The sequence below is a fragment of the Oryzias latipes genome, chromosome 7, assembly GCF_053564925.1.
Source record: "Oryzias latipes strain Hd-rR chromosome 7, Olatipes_Hd-rR_3.1".
Taxonomy (NCBI): Eukaryota; Metazoa; Chordata; class Actinopteri; order Beloniformes; family Adrianichthyidae; genus Oryzias; species Oryzias latipes.
In genome coordinates, this window is record NC_136243.1 from 29,253,681 (window position 1) to 29,274,805 (window position 21,125).

At 38.8% G+C, this 21,125-nt stretch overlaps 2 protein-coding genes across 5 annotated transcripts in view; one reads left to right on the forward strand and one right to left on the reverse strand.

The window, feature by feature from the left end:
* The window catches only part of sema3b (sema domain, immunoglobulin domain (Ig), short basic domain, secreted, (semaphorin) 3B), a 106,430-nt gene that overhangs the window by 40,965 nt on the left and 44,340 nt on the right, over positions 1-21,125 (reverse strand). Inside the window, exon 1 of one of the 4 annotated variants that reach the window (XM_020704498.3) lies at positions 11,334-12,058. The exons of the other annotated variants lie outside the window; for them this stretch is intronic. The gene's annotated coding sequence lies outside the window, so the exon portion shown is untranslated. Of the gene's footprint in view, positions 1-11,333; positions 12,059-21,125 lie in introns of those variants that run through there. 4 annotated transcript variants of the gene reach the window in all.
* Positions 8-3,068, forward strand: LOC144993952 (uncharacterized). Its single transcript, XM_078949987.1, has 9 exons — positions 8-219; positions 775-837; positions 968-1,018; positions 1,119-1,181; positions 1,314-1,361; positions 1,467-1,526; positions 1,606-1,662; positions 1,927-2,163; positions 3,027-3,068. Exons 1-9 carry the CDS (start codon positions 208-210, stop codon positions 3,066-3,068), a joined length of 633 nt encoding a protein of 210 aa, XP_078806113.1. The 5' UTR covers positions 8-207.

The following is a 21,125-nucleotide window of genomic DNA, read 5'->3' on the forward strand; positions in this document are numbered from 1 at the left end:
TGATCCTAAAAATTTCAGTCCAATATTGACCCATCATCGCTCTTATTAAATTAAACATCGTGCTCGATGATTTTCTAGGCGAAAATAGCGGTTCAGAACATGGATGGATTATAGACAGACAGCCATGTCGAAGCGGAAACTCGTTACACCTGACGTAACAGAAAGAGACTGGTTGAGGAAAAACATTCCTGGGCGTACTTTAACGAGATGGAAAAAAAGGTACGTATGTCTCCTAACGCAGATCGAAAGTAAGCATAATCTTACAGTAACTAGTGATTAGTAAATCGTTACTCTCCATCGTTTTGTCAGGAGAATCGAAAAAAGTTTAAAAGACAGTGGAGAGCACGCAACACAACATGTAAGTGTAAAATATTTCTGTCTCATGATCAGGAAAAAATAGTTTAACTAAGTCTTAGTAAGTTCAGCTGAGATAAATGAGTTGACGTATTATACGTTTTTTTAGAGCATGAACCAAAAACGTATGGTTAAGGACAGTGTAATTACACTCCACCATCATATGAAGGTTGTAGTATGTTTAGATGAACGAAGATTACAGTATACAACATTGTACGTGACATCTGTATGTCATCTGAAATGCAAATTTATTGCTGTGAGAACATTTTAGGCTACATTAAATGTCATGCTGCAATTATGTATAATTTTTTTTTAAAGCTTACATATTTTGTTTAATGACTCTTGGAAATTGTAATACAGCAGCACTGCCATCTACAATGCGCTAAAGGAGACACTGTTTTTCATACTAATTGTTTTAAGGGGCATCATGAAGATGGCAATCAAAGTGGAGACTGGACAACAGAACATCTCACACAAGCTCAGGTTTGCAAAACTACATTATAGCTCTCTCTGTTGAACTTCCACCATCACTATCAAACTATAGCTACTAGTTCTCTATCGTAAGTCTTCTTTCTTCGTTTTCAATCACCAATCCACCTGTTTCTTCTCTTAGAATAGTGAAGATGCCACCCAGAAAGTTGACAAAAGCGCAGAGTTGACACAGGCGAGTAGAAACTCATTTTATAGACCTTTCTAACTCCGTTTTTCACTTTTGCTGTTTTACTGCAGATTCTGTCTTTAATGTTCATTTGTGTTATACTTAGGAAAGTGATGAAAATCACATCCAGATAGAAGAGCAGAGAGGAGAACCTCTTATACTGACACAGGTGAGAAAAAAATATGTTATACTCACAGACTCACTCATTCTCTCTCACCTACTGTAAAACTATAACTTTTGCTTTTCAAGCATATCTCTTTATTTTTAAAAAAAATAAATAACAAAATTGCGTTCCTCCCAGGACCGTGAAGATATCACACAGAAAGCACTGCCTTTTATACCATCACAGGTGAGTAAAACAACTACAGCTTTATACACTTCTTTGTCCCACTCTGTTCCTTACTCTTACTGTTAAAGTACAACTATTTATGTTCTTCATTTGTGTCATTCTTAGGAAAATGATGATGATGCCAGCCAGCCAGAATTTGGAATTGAACCTGTCGTACTGGCACAGGTGACACAAAAACCGCAATAGTTTAGTGTCTTCTCTTTCTCTTATTCTGTATTTAAATGTTTATTTGTATCCTTCTCAGGAAAACACTAATGTTACCAGCCAAGGACAAGAGGAAAGAGCAGAATCTTTCACAATGGTACAACTGAGGCTAACTATGCCATTCACATATGAGGCTGTTTATTGTATTTGTTCATTTTGTTAGTTGAGAAACAACATTTTTGACATTTTGTTATTTAAAAAACCCTAACAGAACACCCCCATACATTTTTATAGTGTACTGAAATGTACATGCTTTTGTTGCTTCTTTATATGTTATGATAAGTAGAGTTAACAAGAATAAGATTAAAACTTGATGCATTTGGAACATGATATGTTAATGTCTTTTTTATGATCATTTTAGAGTCATGCCTCTCAAGAAGTAGATGCCCACTCCCGCGGACTAACAGCAGAGCAAAGCATCATCTCGATTCTGTCCTTCGCAATGAGACACAATACTACAGGTGTATTGATGGAAGATCTGCTGAAACTGCTCAAGTTACATTCTGCTGGGACTAGTGCAGTTCCAACAAGCAAGTATTTATTGGAGAAACCGTTAGTTTGTCTTGCTGATCAGTTTCAACGTCATCATTACTGCAGAGTTTGTACTAAATACATTGGTCCTTCACAATCTCAAGAGAAAATTCTCAAATGTGTCTCATGTTCCTCATCCACAACAGTTGTGTCAAGTTTGCAGGAAGGACATTTTTTCATTACTATTCCACTAAAGGATCAGCTGAAAGATATTCTTGAGAACCAAGGGATGCATGATCTCTGTTTTTGTGCTGAGGAAAGTGATGGGGATTTGATAAAGGACATAGCTGATGGAACTTTATATCAGACCTTAAAATCAAAAAGTGAAGAGAATTTTCTGTCCCTTACATTTAACTGTGATGGTGTACCAGTCTTTCAGTCTTCTAAATTCAATATTTGGCCAATACTGTGTTGTGTTAATGAGATACCCCCTGAGAGTAGAGATAAACATGTACTTTTATGTGCTTTATGGTTTGGAAACAAAAAGCCAGACATGTTGTGCTTTTTCAATCCTTTTGTTGAGGAGTGTGTCAGTCTTTCTGAAGATGGTTTCGAGTGGCAGCATCCTAGTGATCATTTACTGAGACGCATTAAAGTGCACGCATTGTGCTGTGTGTGTGATGCAGTGGCAAGGCCACTGCTACAGAATTTTAAACAGTTTAATGGTGAATATGGGTGTGGAATCTGTCTTCACCCAGGGGTGCAAACACGGAAAGGAAAAGGAAACACAAGGGTTTACACATGTCCTGCTGAAAAGCCAAGTGACAGAAATCATAAAACCACAGTAAAAATAGGACAAATTGCTGAAAGAGAAGGGAAGTCCATACTGGGAATAAAGGGCCCATCTGCCCTTACCCACTTACCAATGTTTGATTTGATCAATGGGATGGTCCCTGACTACATGCACTGTGTGTTGCTTGGTGTGTGCAGATATATGGCAAGTTTATGGATGGATTCCAAGAGTATTTCTGAACCATGGTGTATTGGTGCACAAACGGCATTGATGGACAGACACCTCTTATCAATAAAGCCTCCGGGCGTTGTTGCTCGAGTTCCAAGATCTCTAACAGAACGCAAATTCTGGAAAGCCCACGAGTGGCAGCACTGGCTTTTGTACTATAGTTTGCCAGTTTTGAAAGGCATACTTCCCCAGAAATATCTTAGTCATTGGGCATTGTTGATAGAGGGTATAAGCATTCTGTTGGGGTCAGGACTAAATGCTGAACAGATAAGTCACGCACATGAAGCATTAGTGTACTTTGTTGGAGGTGTGCAGTCACTGTATGGAGTAGAACACATGACGTTCAATGTTCATTCACTTCTGCATTTGAGCAAAAGTGTATTGCACTGGGGTCCTTTGTGGGCTCACTCAGCTTTTATGTTTGAAAATTTCAATGGGTATCTCCTGAAACAAGTAAAAAGTAGTCAAGCTGTACCACAACAAATATGTAAACAAGTGGTGTTAACCCGTGCATTTCCCCGTTTAGCACAGCAGTTTCTAACTAATGCACCTGCAGAAGTTAAAGATTTCTGCAATGAAATGAGACATGGAAAGCAGCGTGTCAAGATTAAAAAGGTCACTGGGGTGACTGCCCTTGGTCCACCAAATGTAAGCTTGGTAACTCTTGATGATCAAGCTGCTCTCCACTCAGTGAGAGAGGTTCCCACAAATGCTGTGGTGAGTTACTACAAGAGAATAGCTGTAAATGGATTAGTTATTCATGGCCGTTCCTACAGCAAAACAAAACAAAGAAACAATTCTGTTGTACTTTTAGAGGATGGGAGTATTTTTAGAGTCTCACACTTTATCGACGTGGGTGACCAGTCTTTATATGCCATAGGAAACTATGGTAAATGCACAGTGCAGAAATTTGCCAGAGGTTCTCATGTCAGAACTGAACTGAGCTACATGTCAACTGTTCAGTTTCCCACTGGCTTTAACAAAGCCATAAGTGCTACTCAGGTAATTAGACCATGTGTGTATATTCAGTGTTCACAGTCCAGCTCAGTTGTATGTAAGCTACTGAACACATATTACTGTAGATAAATTACTATTAACTAAATGAGAATATTTTCATTTATTCATTTTGAGGGTCCAAAAGGAAAATTTCTGCCTCAACTATTGACAATATAACTAAAATGAAATATCACCTATTAGGGAAAAGATAAAATGCACATGTATTCCTATGTAAAACATTTTGTACTTCATGTTATGTGTTGTTATTATTCTATTATTTAGTCTACAAAAATAAAGAAGTCTTTCTCTAGCACAGTGCTTCTCAATTATTTTTTGCCAGGCCCCCCCTAGGAAAAGAAAATGTTTCGCGCCCCCCCTGACCCCCCCCCCATAACCCCCCCCCCCCACACACACACACAGACACACTCGCGCGGTGACAATACATCAGGTCAGTATCTATAAAATTTGTATACCTAAAATTGTATCTTTTAACACTAACAAAAGAAAAAAGCAAAATAAATCCACTTTCAACAAATATTAACTTTATTTAGCCACAGAAACCCTGTTCTAGTCTAAAACAGAAAAGAAGCTGAAAGTACCTGAAATAAAAAAAATCTGTCATTCCTTATTTAAACTAGAAACATTTTGACCAACTGAACCATTTGATGCTGAAAAAAATAATTCAATCAATAAATAATATTAAATCTAAATTGATCTGAAACATTAACACAGCAGCACCAATATATTTAACGTTTTTAGTCTGAAGAAATAGGTAAAAACGTGCTGATTTTTTTTTTCTAAATGACGGATTGTTTATTTCTGATCTCATAAAAGTGCAGCTGTTTTCCTGCATTACCTGCTGTCTTTATGTCTGTCTGACACCAACTAAACCACAGGCAGACAAAGAAAACATGGATGGAAAATAAAGACACGTCATCAAAATGTCTACAATAGTTCATAAAGAATGACATTGTTAGCATGAGCTTAGGAATCTAAGGGCAGCGGTGATCTTGGGCAACAGGCAGCGGTAGCAGTGGTCCGCGTGCCCCGATTCCCCTGGCAGACAGGTATGGGGCGCCGAATGTAAAAATTAACCTCATAAATGGAAAGAAATGTCTAAATGTGGTAAAAGTGACACAAAATTTTCATGAGGTTAATTTTTACATTCGGCGCCCCATAGACAGGGCCCACACCACCCCTCCCCTTTCGTTCTCACTCGCGCAGCCGCGGACAGACAGAACAGACAATAGGAACCGAATAGTGGACCAGATTATTTTCCAAGCACTGAGCCGCTGTCACCGCTGCCCCCACGTTAAATTTGCGCACCGGACAAACCTGTGCCTAAAACCGCCACCACCGCGCGCCCCCCCTGGCATCGCTTCGTGCCCCCCCCTGGGGGCGCGCCCCACTATTTGAGAAGCACTGCTCTAGCATCACATGAAAGAATGCATCCGTCTTTTTCTGTCTTTGCGACATATTAATTACATCCCACATGTATTTTCAATATTTGCTGTGTGGATACAATATCATGTTGCTAATGTCATTAGGAATAGTTGGTCCTTAAATCCATCCATACATCTTCCAACCCGCTCTATCCCTCGCGGGGGTCTTGCTGGAGCCCATCCCAGCTAGTCACAGGCTAGGCTATATTACACATGCCTACTAAAAATATTGTATGTGGAACTACTGTCATACACTTTTCTTATATGTTACCAAAACATACAAGTTTGATATTGTCCTATTTTACTAAGGATCTTATAAGGGGTTTGACTGTCTTATGCTTAAATTATAAGTTTCAGATAAAAGAGACAAAAAACGTATAAGATTCATATATATCATTTCCGTATGGGAGGGCGGGAATTCGGACACAGCCTCGATCACCTGTACACTGACTGGACTACTGACAAAAACATATGCAGTTAGGAAGTTACTATAAAAACTGCAGAATGCATATCTAGAGATATTGCTCTGAGAAGAAACCACTCCAAAAATAAAAAGAAATATACAAAGTTTAAAAATCAAAGACCAAAAGTGAAAAAAACAAACAACAGAAACAAGAAAAAAGCGGAGAATTAACAAATCAAGAGTAAACCCCTGGTTCACAGCAATTTGCTCAAGATTTCAGTGAAATCATGATTTTAAAGCACATATGTATGCAAACACACACACAAAGAAGTGAAGATGAACACTAATTCACATACAGACAAACACACACTGCATATGCAAACCCTCCATCAAGACTGCTGGCAGAGAGTTTTATGAATAATGGAGCTATTGAGGCATGGAGACAGGAGAGCTCTCATAAGCTCATGGATGCTTGGCCACAACAACAGGACAGAGCTCAGCTGGAACACAAACTCCCATATACCCTGCAGAATGCAAACACACACACGCCCATGAATGAACAACTGTGCAAATGCCTGCAGTGGACAAAAAACAACCGTCCGTTTCTGCACCAACCACCAAAAGGCCTGAGGTGCTTTTTAAAGACAGGGGGGAAAAAAGGAGGTTTACATCAGTTACAATCTGTGTAGCCTGTGCAGCACAATATAATGCACGAGTGTGGTGTTTAAGGTTGAGTTAAGATGCTGCAGTCTTTGAAGAAGAAAGACGTCAGCACTCCCGTCAGCTGCAGTTCAGTCACACACAAACAGAGATGCTGTTACACATGCTCTCACACAATTCATCCCACAGTCCCCAGGGGTGACGGGGGCAGCGGAGAAGACCTTACACTCCAGTCAGCTGCCATAAAATGAACGACCAGCCCTATTGTCCCTCTGGGTCTCTCTATAAGCTGTGTGTGTGTGTTGAAGTATCTCAGCATGCTCTCTGCATCTGCCATCATCAGTGGAAGGGGCCATTATTGTTTCTCGCACATCCTTATCTAATGGCTGAACAACACACACTCTTGGATCCTATTATATAAGGGAATAGGATTCTCAACTACCTGCCGTTACCACCTGAAGCTATAAATACACTCTCATGCACATAAATATAAAAAATGTTCAATAATGCACCCTAATGAAAAAAATAAAAAAAATCCACTGGGCCTGCTGCTGACACTTACATTCAGTTCAGCTTCAATAGACATGTAGCAACAGCATGCCAAGAGGGAATGGATTAAAAATAAAGACAAAGACAGAAATTCGTGGGGGGATGTGGGGCCAAGCTGTCCTGTCAAAAAACGGCCCAAATAAAGACGGGCAGACAAAGCAGCCCGCCTCCAGACTGAGACGGGCCTTTGAGTGGGGTTAGAGAGCAACGCTAAAGTGGGAATGAGTATAATATGCATAAATAAAAGACGGAACGAATATTAGCAATATGAAGACACTTTCACCAGGGAATCTGAAATTCCAATAGAGGGAAACCTCATGAAAGACAGGTCAGAAGTTACTAAAAGTGATGGGAGATAACTGTCAACAAATTCAAAGGACCATAAAAATTAAACATCGGCAGAGCAAAGAACATTAGAAGGAACAAGGTAGAGGAAAACATAGGCTATGGATAAACCATGGAGATATCTATGCTTTAGATTTCCAATTCTTGGAAATCTGCAAAACAAAAATGGGTTAAAAATACACTAAAACTGTAAAATAAAAGAACCAATTGAGAGTGCAAGTGGAGGGAACCTCTGAAAGCTCAAGATCTGTATACATTCATGCTCTTCAGCGCTGCAGCATGCCAGGCTGCATGCAGTCCCACAGAAAGAATAGGAATGAGACGGGAAGCGGTTGAGATGGAGAAGCATGGCGTTCAAAGAGAAGGGGGCCAATTGTTTTTCCTGCTGAGAGAAAAGACTCTTATTGGCCAGCTACCATCAAATCTAAGCCATGCTGCAAAAGAGAAATGAAAAGCGGGAGGGATGGATGGGTGAGGAGAAAAAAATACGATGGTGAGATTGAAGGAGAGGAGGGGCTCAGAGCTTTACATAGCCAAATGACTGGAACAGCAGGTAACTGGTGCCTTTTGCACCAGTTTGATTGACGGAAGTTGGGCATTAATAGAAAGGGGGTGAGAAGTTAATTCAGGCAAAAACGAATAACAAGGCCATGGAAAGGAGGCAAAAGAGGTTTTCTGTTCTTGTAATGCTCATTTGGTGTCCTATGTAAGGGTTTTATCTCACTGCACTTGACAGAAATTCCTATCATTTGACCTCGATATCCCATGTATCTCATAAAGTTACTGAAAAAAAGTTTAAAGTCTCACTCCAATAATCTTTTGATCTATTGTAAAGGTGTTTCCAGTGGTCTTTTAATTATGATTATGCCATTTTTAGGCTAAATTAATCTACATGTAGATGTAGATTTATATTATAAGAACTAGCTTTCAGCTCCTCACAACCCAAAGCGTTGCAACAAAATTGGCGAGCAATATTGGAGCTATCCAGTCGTATAGTTTTGAGCCAGATGCCAAGTCGGATAAAGAAAACAAAGCTGTACGTGGATCTATTTGTCCACAAGTGGGTTCATCAGAATGGAACAGATCAAAAAGATTGTGAACCACCCAGCATATTTTCTATGTCACAACTACGCACGTTTTCCAACTGCATTTTTTCATCTACTCCTGATTTATGATTTGAATTAAGAAATACTCAGAAGTGCTATTTTAATCTGACTTTACTTTATACATGGCGTCCATCATGAGAAAAGTGCCACAAGAACATGTTAACAACACCACAAACATGATTTTCCTCTGAGTCTGCAAGTGTTTTAACCCAGTGTTGAACTGTGAAACTAAACTGTGACAGATTAGAGACAGACTCAAAAAAGTGAAATCACAGCCATCCGATCGCTAAAGCCCAGCCACATTTCATCGCATTTGATCCTAAAAGATCCTGCAATATTTATGCGTGACCTTTTCACTTGTTTTTACTCCCACCAATGTGTCTCCAGAATGTCAGATTATTATTCGATTAATACTTTGATTCATCGACTGTCAACCCTTCACAAAGATGTCACACATTTCTCACAACTCAAACTCAAATCTAGATTGATTCAAGATGGGATCAAGACTTGCTGACTCTAAAACAAACCTAAAGCAACTTTACAAAAGAAAGGATGAAAGCAACGATGGAAATTCAGCAAAAAAAAGGACAAAGAAAACAGAAGCAAATAAAAGAAGTATTAGGGTAAAAACACGAGGAAGCACACAGGTCAAGAAGGCTATATAAAAAGGGAAAGACTATATACTGTGTAAAAATTACAGTTGTAGAAGCATTAGATTCATAAAAAAATTACCTTGCATTTAAAATGATCACCTTTGTCCTGTTCTCATTTTAATGTCAAATAAAAAAAAATAGTTTCACTTTCTTTGCATTTTTATGGGGTTCTAATGAAATTGGTTTCCAAGACAGTTTTCTCCATATCTACAATTATATAAATTGCTAAAGCTCATGTATCACATCACTTTGAGATGCAGTCAGCTTCCATCTCCTGCAGGGGAATGCCCAATGTGCTGCAGCATGTCAAAAAATGAGTGAGAGGCAGCTGTGCATGCTTTGTTTAACACAAATCAAAGTAGACTCTGGGGAGCCATTATGCAAATCTGTTTTATAGTGATGTAAACAAGTTAAGGAAGAAAGGTTAGAGAACAAATGAGGTGCTTGGGACAGATCCAGCATGAGGAAGTGTTTAATACTGAAAGTCTTTGCTTGCATATCTTTCTTATTCACAAATCAAACTTTTTAAAGATTTAAAAAGGACCTTATATATAACATAAGAAGACAGAGTTTGATAACACATCTGTTTTGAGCACACAGTTCTGAAATCGCACAGTGGGACAGAATGTCTCCAAAAAGCTTCCAGCACAACTGCAAACTATGATTTAAAATCCCAAATGTTCATACCTTTGCTCGTTTTAAAGGGTTTTGCTTTTTATCCACTCTTATATTGAGTGATGCCAAACATCAGACTTTTACCATCAGTCTCTAGAGGTGAGCAGAAGAGCGTGATATGCATGTGAGCATGTACGCACAACGCTTTTTTCAAGCCACTTCTTCTCAGAGAAGCGGGAAGGTGAAGGAATGCTTCATTTACAAAGAGAACTGCATAACTAAAAACACAGATAGAGGCAGACCACCAAAGTTAAGAAGAAGAGCGTGTCGATGTTCAGCGTTATGAATCTAAAGTAAATGATCCATAGATATCACTGGAAAATAATCTAATTTTAAAGAGAGAGTGAAAGTAAAACAGTGGCTTATGAGTGCTTTTACACTAATTTAAAGATGCTAAACAGTACAAGGCTTACTCATAAGAACGGTAAGTGGAGACTTTAAAAGCAGGCTTCCTATCCAATTTGTTGTGCAGCCAAGAAGTACAGCTTTTTTCCTTAAAAGCTTTCAGGGTATAAATTAGTGCAAAAGTGAAGTTTCACACAGCCAGAAACAAACAAAAGTAAAGACCTTAGAGCCAGAAGTGAGTACCAGCCTTTATGGGCTTTAAACTGAAACAAAGTGGAACAAAAAGTGAGACAATTGGAGGCAGAGACCCTGGTTGCACTGAAAGAAGCTGAGTGAATGAAGGAGCCGGGAAGGCTGCAAGGCTCTGCTGGTTGCTGGTGCGGAGCCATCTGGCCCAGCATCATGGAGCAAAAGTTTCCCAGCTTACAAACTCATGTGGAATCTCTCCTTTAAGGATGGAATATTCATAGTTTTATAAAAATGAGCTGGAAAAAGTATGCTTATATTGGTGCCGGAGGACTTGCAGTCAGCTCAAATGTTCTACACATTGCATACGCTTTACTTTTCTTTCAATTTTAAATGAACTCTGATATGATAATGGATTTTTTTTTCATTTATCAGACAGGTGGGTACACCAGTATAATGGTCCTAAAGCATATTCAGCACAAAGAACAAATAAAGTTACTCTGCAAATACTCTTTACTGTTACAATAAAGTTACAAAAAAAAAGGACAGTTTGCTGATTTCTAAGCTGTCAAGACCAGAGGCAGCAGCGAGTCGGGACTTTACAGATCCGCCTTTGGTCTCCTGACTGGATGTGCTCCAGTGTGCCTCTGCAGGAAAGATGACTCTTTACTCTGAATGAAACAACACAGCTGATTTCAAACACGCTCTCTGAAGAAAAGCCCCAAAGGTCATCAGCATGACTTGGAAATTGATATTTTGGTTTTAGCAGAGCACAAAAAGCACAGCAAAACAAGGTCAGGTTCCAAACACAGCAGTGAGATAGAGTGAAGTATTGTCTTTCAAATAGAAGTTACTTTTTTATGGTTGTATTAAAGACATCAATTCATATAACCAAAGGCTGGTGGCTCATACTCACCTCCTTGTCTGTTTCCAAGGGAACCCAAAAACAAAATTCAAGAGTTTGAAGTATCACTGATTATGTTTAGCATCCACCTGAGCCCAACACACTGCTGGCTCCTAAAGTTTCCATTGGGGCAGATCTACTCTGGTCCTGTTATCCTATTACTTTAGTAATATCTCACAGTTTCCAATAACAATTATTAAAAACAAACATGCAGATGAGCCTACACTTTTAGGAAAATGCATTACTGGACACACTCATTAATGTCCCATGATCGAATCAGAGTCAAAATACTTGTTCTAAGAATCTGAAAAGTAGAGATTTGTATTTTAATTATAATTTTTAAAAACCAAAAAATAGATGTTGAACAATTCCAGAAACAGGATAAAGGGTAATTCCAGTTGGCGGATTCCAAAACGAGAGCAGCAGTAAAGTCCTGTTTTTTTCAAAAGAAAAGAAAAACCAACAGTAAATCTTTAAAAAGTCCAATAAGCAGCTGGTGTGTAAGTTAAAAAACAGCGCAGTGAGATTGGAGTATTCCCTTGTCTGCAGTCAGCTCCACTGATGAACGGCTGCACTTCAGCTCCACTTAGAAAAACACACAGCTCTGTGCACACACATGAAACTCTGCTTAACGGACACACGCAAAGGGTTAGCGCACACACACACGCGCACCAAGTTTTCACAGAAGCTGAGCAGAAGTGTTCAGACAGAGCAGCCTGAAAGAATGAGCTGAATTCAAGAGAGGAGAGAGAGCGGGAGGGAGAGAGGGAAGGAGGGAGGAGTTGAGGAGAGGAGGAAAAGGTGGGAGGTGAGAAGAGGGGCGTGGATAGGGCCGCAGACATGCAGAGGGACGTTTGTACCTGAATTTAACAATTTTTTCCCCTTTTAAACCTATTATTAAAGTTGCTTTAAAGGGCTTTGAAACTATCAAACCAGAAGCTAATAAAATAATAAACTGTGCAATACTCTTGCAGTCTAGCAAAGCTTTGAGATTGTTAAAACGTGGTGAGAGCCGATGTCCCACAGTTTTTATCTAGCCTTGTTGTGTTTTAGAGACTCACTCCCATAAAAAAACAGATTTTGGTGTTTAGCATGTTTTTGTAGCATTTTTCTGGTGATGGAAGACGAATTCAAATTGCATTTACTTTTTTATTCAAATTGCTGTGAATCAGGAGCAAATGAAAAAATGCTGTAGGAAAAAGTTTGTAGGGTGATGTAGGACCTACGATGGCAAGATACAAGTTTCCTGATCCGTTCCATTCTGATGCATCTGCTTGACGTACACACCAGGTATGTGTGGCGCATTCAAGAATGTGCTGAACGTGAGTTTTTGTGTGTGCTTTTATGCATATGGTCTTCACAAAGGTCTGTTGCTACCAGATACTAGCGCATGTAATACAAGGAGCTCGAAAAGGCTTGAAATATCAAAGTGACATGTCAAAGGTGCAAATTGTGAATCTTGCTCCACCCTTTTTCTTTCACAGCTCTATTCCGATAAATTATGATATATGAAACACTTAGTGTCATATAATTCCAGCTGGGCTCAAAACCCAATTATTAATTTCTCTTCCATGATCAATTTTCAAATTGTTGACACTTTAGTGTTTTGAAAAGGACGCAAACATCAATGCTAAATCTTTGATCTGATCTTTGATCAGTCCCTGATTGGTCAAGGATCAGCTAGTTTAACTTTCGGCGCGCATTTAATCTCCTTACATTTTATACATAGAGCCCAAAAACTGACATCTGTAGCCACGCATGAATGCATGAGTTTTTGACATGGAAGCCCAAAATGTGCATGTGCGTGTTTTGAAAGAAGCGGTCACTCGTTTCCGCCCAGTGTGAACATGGCTTTTGAAGACTAGATCTGTGTACGTCTTTGTTTTTCTCGTCTGAGCTGGCATCTGTCTCAAAACTGTATGTGTAGATAGCTCCATTATTGTCCGCCATTTTTGTCGCACCAGTAATGTTAGGTTGGGATCGGGAGGGGCTGTAAGCTACCAGGAGTGTGTAAACAAAGGGATGATCGGAAATGAGGCAGACTTACTCTGCGACAGTCCTTCCAACTCAGTGGTGAATTTTGAATAAATTACTGCCGCTCTGCAGAAACTATGCCCAGGAAATCAACATAGTTTCTTTTTTTAATTTGGCCATAAATGGCATAATCCTAATGAAAAGACCACTGGCAACGCTTTTAGTATAGATCAAACGATGATTGGCTGCTTCCAAAAAGGAGGCGGTGGTTCATGACATAACACTGGAGAATAAGTATTGAAAATACATTGATTGGTATAAATGTCTGTGTCTGAAACTTGTTTTTGTGAGTTGTTACAGCCACACACAAAAACAGTTTAACAACAAAAGCTGTTTCAAAGCTCTCATGGCATAAGCCTCCTAACTAGGCTGTAACTTCAGCGAGACGTGTTTGACACTTCATCTCTGACTCACAGCTCGCCTGAAAAGACAGATAGCAGAGCCGTTCGGATAAAAATCACTGCAAACACACACACAGAACAAGATCGGTGAGATAATAGAGATGACTTACACTAACACGTGTTGGCTGATAAGCAACCGTACAGTAAGAGGGTAATTGGCGTCGTTTGTGGCGTATGGGGGTTTACATCACCCCGTGCACATTTCAAAGTTGAAGCACAGGTCACCTCAAACACGCTGCTTCATCTGAACTCACACATTTGAAAAACATTAAAAGAAAAAAAGTTACCCAACATTTAAATGAGCAAACAGTAAAATAGTAAATAACCTTAATTTTGCTACCAAAAGCACGGATATACAACTAGAGAGATGTTTCTGAATGTTGCAGTTTAGACTATCTATAGTAGTCTTACCTCTTGTGTTTATTATTTTACATTTTTTCACCTCCCAGCAAAAAGATTTTCAATTAGTTGCAATGAAGAGAAACATGAAAGCATGATTGGCTCATCTACAGATGGATTAAAGGTGTCAGCATATCAATGGAAAAATCAAAATGAAAAAAAAGAAGGAGCCATTTACTTAGAAAAAAATGTCAAATTATAACATTTGCCACTGTAAATTAATAGTTTATTGTTTGGTGCTCTTCTAGCTGGGCATCCGTGCTTTCTGGTTTATTTTCTTTTTTTTTTCTTTTTACTCTTATAGTAAGATTTCAACATTGTTTGAAACAAAGACAAAAACAGTTTCCCTGTTTTGAGTTGTGTGGGAATCTCCACTGACATTTGTGACCACTTCTCCTCCACAATCTTGGACCAACAACTAATCTTTGATGGGTTATTGGCCTCAGACTATCTCATAAATATTCAAAGACTCAAGGAGGTTCCAGTTCTGCAGTCTTTTTTAGTTTGAAAAAAAAAAAGCTTTACACAATTGTTTTGGTTGCTGTAACACTGAATTCTTGAGGACAGGCGAAACAGCCTACACAACTCTACACAACTGCTTGTTTGATGGCACCGATAACAGAAAAAAAACAAGAGAGCTGTCCATATGTGGTACTGACAAACCGGGAAAGTTTCCTGACTGTTTGTTCTTTAGATAAGCACTGTGACCTTACTTTCTTTCTTTTTTATAAAATTATAAAACTAATAACACTTTCTTTCTTTGCTTCACTTCCTGTTTGATTCTCCAGGATCACACTGTAGCAACTTGCACCAGGATTTACTTGCAAGTGAACTAAGGTCCTGTTTTTCAGCTGGAGTCATCTTTTTTTTTAATCCACAACAGACTTTAAATGATGCAGACTGAAGACATTAGCTTTGGTCTGGACCACATAGCCCTGATGTGAAAGCACTTTAAAAGAGTGTAGTGGCAGTGACATTAATTGATGACTTTTACACTTGAGCTTAACTTTTTACACAACAAAGCGTATCAGCTTAGCCAAAACAGCAGAATCCCTACAATACTGTGCTGTGTCTTTTTCTTCTTTAATCTTCAGTTCTATTGCCAGAAGCTGAACTGCACCTGCTGGCATCCAGAAAGACTCAGCAGGTCACGGGTCTCACGCCAGGTGGTTCCCTAAAGTTTGGGTGCTTGCTGTCTCTAGGTTTGCTGGCATTTTTGGCACAAAGCTTCTAACACTTTGATGCACACATGGGTGCGCCCTGTTACAGCTGTTTGAATGTCCCAGTGGTCCTCCTACTGAACTGTCTGTCATAAACCACCCTGATGTCTTTATGGGCTTCAGATGGGTCCTGGGATCCAGACAAAAGCTTTTGTTTCACCTCAAGCCTACCAAGCCATTGACACAGAAGAGGGGCACTGCCCAGAGCTCCTTACTAAATATTTATTTGATTGCAACTCTCTAAATTGAGTTGATCTTTGACCTGCAACTGACTTCCAGTTTGTGATCTCTGTGTCATATTCTCTATTTCAACAAATGAGGCAGTACATAAATCTTTACAACACCCAGATCTGTTCCGTTGAAGTGGCTCAGCTGGGTTTTATAGTCAGATATCGCAATTGGAATTAAATAATGTGTTGTTTGCTACGTAATTCAACAGGAAAGTAGTAATTTTGTGATTGTTTTGAAATGTTTAAGAAACACTGATGATTGACTGTGCCCCGGGTCGTTGTTGTTGCTTTACCATTTCATAAAAAGCTTTCACATCTTTTCAAAAATATTGGCAAAAAAATCCATGCTGAACGTGAAGAAATAGACCTAATTTAACATAGAAAACGTTTTACAGACCACTCCAATGAAAAATGTGTTTTGGTGTTTTTAACATGTTTTTGTGGCATTTTCTGATGATGGAGGAGTTATATAAGAACATTAAGCTCAATATGACATTTTTAAGTACTGTACCGGTATTCTTTTCATTCAAATCTGGAGCAGACACAAAATGCAGTTTAAAAAAAACCCAAACACTTTTAAAGACGGTGTGCCACAAGCTCTTTGCTCCAAGCTCTCAGTATTGTGGAGGAGAAGGGAGGGCGGGGTCCAAAAGTCGTTTTACTTTTTAATTTTTTATTTTATTTTCCCTAATTATCGACTGTTTAATAGAATATTTTTCTCCAGGAACATGCTGATTCACACCACAGTTTTTAGTATCAAAGAAAAAGCAAAAGATGACAAACTAAAAGACTTATGGGGACATTTCAGTGAAGTGACGGAAATTTAAAAAACTGATTTCCTGAAAACATTTAACGGCAATATTTTTCCTCTTGTGCTTGAAATGACCTAACACGCTGGATTATGTCAGGCCTAGAAAAACACTTCTGTTTTTGTCATTTTCTACACTTGCGTGTTTTCAAACAAGTAAAATAATCTACTCAGCAGTTGCTGAAGTCAAATTCAGAGTTCAGTACCACAGGAGCAACTGCCAAGACGCTCAACAACTTCTGTGTTTTTGCTAACATCGGAAAATGGTTACGGATGGTTTTGACTGCCAGGATTAAAGTCCAACCTAAACAACTGATTCTGAGATTATTTAATCAGACTGAGCATGGCTATTTGTGCTGATATTATATTAATATTAATGCAGCAGCATTTCATTTCTGACAGTAATGCCAAATAAAAATGGATAATAGTGGCATCTGAGCGTTCGACGGTAATGATTTGTTAAACTTAATGACACATTATTGACTTTAAAAAAAACAGACTTTTTAATATGCAGTGAGTGGTTTAGAAGCAGACTGTTGCTGTTGGAAAAGATCCCTTAAACATTGAGGCCAACCATTCATTTCAACAGTGATTTCACAGCGCTGTGCTGTAGGGGTTTGCAAATATAGAGACACTTTGAATTCGTTTGGTTCAGATCAGTTTCTGTGGATCAATTCATAGCAAAAGACATCTGACATGAAGTATTTCTTTAACTTGTTTCATCCATCAAAAGCACTTCAACAAAACCTTGTTTACTATCCAAACACATTCTGGATTAAACGTGTTAATGTTGTTTAATTTCTAGCATAATTCTTTTTTATTCTGATGTTTACATACGCTCTCTTAAGGGTGTATTCAGACTGCACACATTTGGTCCACTTAAAGTGAACCAGAGTTAGTTCTCCACAATAATCTGGAATCGTTAAGCGGCACACGCGCAGTGCTGCTGTGACGTCACCCTCAAAGCTTCCTTGTAGTTTCCTTAACAAAATTCTCTTAAAATAATGCCATAACACCACAACATTGAAACACTACAACTTACTGAAATATGGTCGGATGAATGCAGGCTCATTAAACTTTTAACGTGATACACATTGCTTCTCAGTGTTTTCCCGGCAATCTATTTGTAACCTCTAAGCAGCACCGCCTTTGGATAAAGAAGTCTCCTCTTGAGCTGTCTGAGCTTTTGTGATGAACTGGAGGAGTCAGGTGACCGAAAAAAAAATCTGCGAACGTGTGAAACTGCAAACAGTGAAACACGAATAAGCAGGGAAAGACTGTATGATTGTGCCTTTATTAGCCCAAATCAAAAAACCTGTGTCGTTCACTACATAATATACCGTGGTCCAGTTGAATACTGGATTCTGATTGGCTGCTGAGTGTGGATTAAAAAAGCAAAAATCCACAGTGATAATGCACAACTAAATAAGAAGTTCAGGTCACATATCTTAAATGTTCTATATCACTGTGCTGGATTCTTTAAAACAAACCTTTTTGCCTTTGAAGTGTGTGTCATCAGAAATTAACACATTTTGTTGCGTTGGACAGTTCAGGTTTGCACGACGTGCGTTAATTTCTGATAATGCACACTACGTCAGCCATTAACCCTTACATAACTACGGAACAGCAGTAATTCATTAGAAATTTGCCTCTGAGTTGTGGGCAGGACTGTTGGCGCAAAGCAACCCCGCCCCCCTTCCCATTGCTGAGAGCTCTCTATTTACTTGCCCTCCAGCTAACCAACAGACCTTCAAAACCCCAACCTAATATTACCTGTGCAACAAAAATAGTATGTAATTTTGGAGCAATCCTGCCGTTGAGTTTTGAGCCAGATGGCATCTTAGACGAGCAAAATAAAGACGTTCAGGGATTTGTTTGTGTGCAAGTGAATGTATCAGAATGCAGCAGAGCGGGGAGCTTGTGGCCCATCCGGCGTATTTTCGACATCACAAATAAGCTCTTTTCAAATAAGCTCTGATCCTGAATAGCAATGATTTCAATAAAGAAATGAAAATTGTAGCTTTATTTTTCTAATACATGTCCTCCATCATCAGAAAATTGCCACTATATCATGTTAAAAATACCAAAAGCACAATTTTCACCAGAGTTGGTCTTTCATTTCTTCTTTATAAGCACACCTCTCCTGTCATTGTTGCTGCTCCCTCAAAAAGAATCTTGAAAGTCGTGGTGAGCAGATGCAGAGTAATTACGGGTAAAATGCTCCAACTGTCGCCACTATTGCGCTGTAAACATTTGCCCCACAAGTGCAGAAATATGTGACTCTGGATGGCACGCATTTCAATCTAGCAGCAAGAAATAATGGTGACCAAAAAGGCACCAGTTCTCTTTTCGCGTCAGCGTCTTTTCTTCGTAAAACAGATACAAGTTTATGAAATATTATGCTTTTTTTTTTTTTTTTATCAAAGCCAGTTATTTTGTTTTCATTTCAAAAAGAATAATGCAATTATTTCTTTTTTTGTATTCAGATCTTTTTAAGTATCAGATGCGGTTGTTGTTTAAGGATCCTTAATAAAAAAAAGGTGCTTAAAATAGCTAGAAAGAGAAAACGAAAAACTGATGAGAAAGAAAGTTGATTGCAGGACACAAAACATGACAATAAAGATGGAAAGACTGAGAGCATTATTGCCTCTGTTTATGTTAGCAGCCTGCCAACTTTGCTGTCGCACGAAGACTGAAGGATCTTCACTGACGTGGGCCGCTGACCTTTTGACATCACAGGGATTATTGGGGCCTTCAGGGAAAGAGAATGGATCATAAAAGGAAGTGTGTGGAATTGTGTCACACTTGTTCAAAAGTCCTTGAGGCACAAAAATCTGTGATCTTAAGGGTTTTGCTTAGTTCTGATCACCCAACTAGAACCAAAGAGAAAGAAGAAGAAGGGGACTGCAGTTTGAGTGAGTGCAAGCTGATTGTTGGTGCCAGGAGGCTGAGAGATGGGACACACACCGCCACACGGCCTCAGAGGCATGGAGTCACATCTCACAAGGGTCATTGAGTGGATCAGCCCACTTCAATGAACTGTTTTTAAAAATGAAGTCTTATTCTTATGCTTTGCTTACATGCAGTTACTATTAGGACACTGTGCAGGTTATTCTTAACTTCTTAAGACTCTGTGTCCACAAGCGTGGACATTCTATTTTGAGCTATTTTACCACTTTAATTAATTTAGCTTAACTGAGGCCCTGTGACTACAAGTCAGGGGTCAAATATTAGCTTAGGTCTTAAGAGGTTAAACGCATTTTCTGGGCAAAGAAACCTATGCTTTTCTTAAGCATAGGTGGACTTTAAAAGGGCTTTGCTATGTGCAATTTTATGCTGATTGTGAGCCAATGGTAGTTAAGGAGCCCTGTAATTCTGGACTACACCCTTATCAGAGCTGCAAAGGTTTTACATAGACGGTATTTTGTTGAGATCACAAGAAGTCAGATAACAGACATAAAAAAACAGGGAAATCACCTACTAAAAGTGCTCCATAAATCCCAGCCCGCACACAAACATGTACAGTATGCTGAAATTAGCACTTTCCCTAGTTCCTTCAAGCTACTAAATCCTTTAATGTTTCAGCAAAGAGATCGTCTGTTCCTTAAAGTTCCACTCTGATCATCTTTTGATCTATTAAAGTGTTCGTAGTGGTCTTTTATGCCGTTTGTAACCAAAAATCAAAAAACCTGTACCATTTTCCAGGACACAGTTTTTGCAAAGCTGTAGTAGTTCATCAGCAATTTGCCTCTGAGTTGTGGGCGGGACTGTTGGCATAGAGTAAGCCTGCGCTCATTTCCCCTTGTTTGCACTCTCCCACTAGCTTACAGCCCCTCAGAACCCCAACCAAACATTAGCGGTGCAACAAAAGTGGCGACCAATATTGGAGCTATCCTGTCTTAAGGTTTTGACACAGATGCCAAACTAGACGAGTAAAACGAAGACGAACATGAATCTGTTTGTCTGCAACTGGAAGCATTAGAATGGAACAGAGCAGGGAGCTTGTAGCCTGCTGATTGTAGATTTTATGTAGTAACTGCAAGCTTTTTCTAGCTGCATTTTTTTCGTCACAATAATTTGAATAAAGAAATATCAGAAATGCAGTTTTGATCTTAATTTTCTTAATAAACATCCTCCATCATCAGAAAAATGCCACAAGAACATGTTTAAAATCAATAAAAACACAGTTTGATTGGAGTGGGTCTTTAGGTTAAGTCTAAGAAAATCTGAGACAAATATTCATGACAGAAACAAATAGTTATGTCACGGTTAATTTTTTATGTTGCATATTTAATCTTTATTTTTGCGATCTAGATACTGTCAGAGATCATATTTAGTTATTATTGGGAAGTCATCAGTAGCCTTCGCCTCACTTTTTTTGTGATTCCTGTAGCCTTTTGTTGAATCCAATACTTTGAATAAATCATGCATTTCATTTAACTCGCAGGGTATGAATGTCCATAAACCTATTTTTCAAGTACCAGATTTTAAATACTTAAAATTGTACAGTTTTTCCCTTTCAGACAGCACCGATTAAAAGTAAGCATTTGTTAAACTTGGATAATTTGCCACAATTTCAAAATAGATTAAACAATTGCCCCGAAAAAGAGGTCAATTTATTATTAGTAAGACACCATAAAAGTCTAGAAAGCCTTGGTTTCAGTAATAACTGCTGTCAAGATGGGATTTGGTCCACAAAAGTGAAAAAATCC

Bases quoted from the DNA above. Each gene is read 5' to 3' on its own strand.
- LOC144993952 (XM_078949987.1), top strand. The intron at 838-967 runs GTTTGCAAAACT...TTCTTCTCTTAG, and splicing joins AACATCTCACACAAGCTCAG to AATAGTGAAGATGCCACCCA. The intron at 1,019-1,118 runs GCGAGTAGAAAC...TGTTATACTTAG, and splicing joins AAAGCGCAGAGTTGACACAG to GAAAGTGATGAAAATCACAT.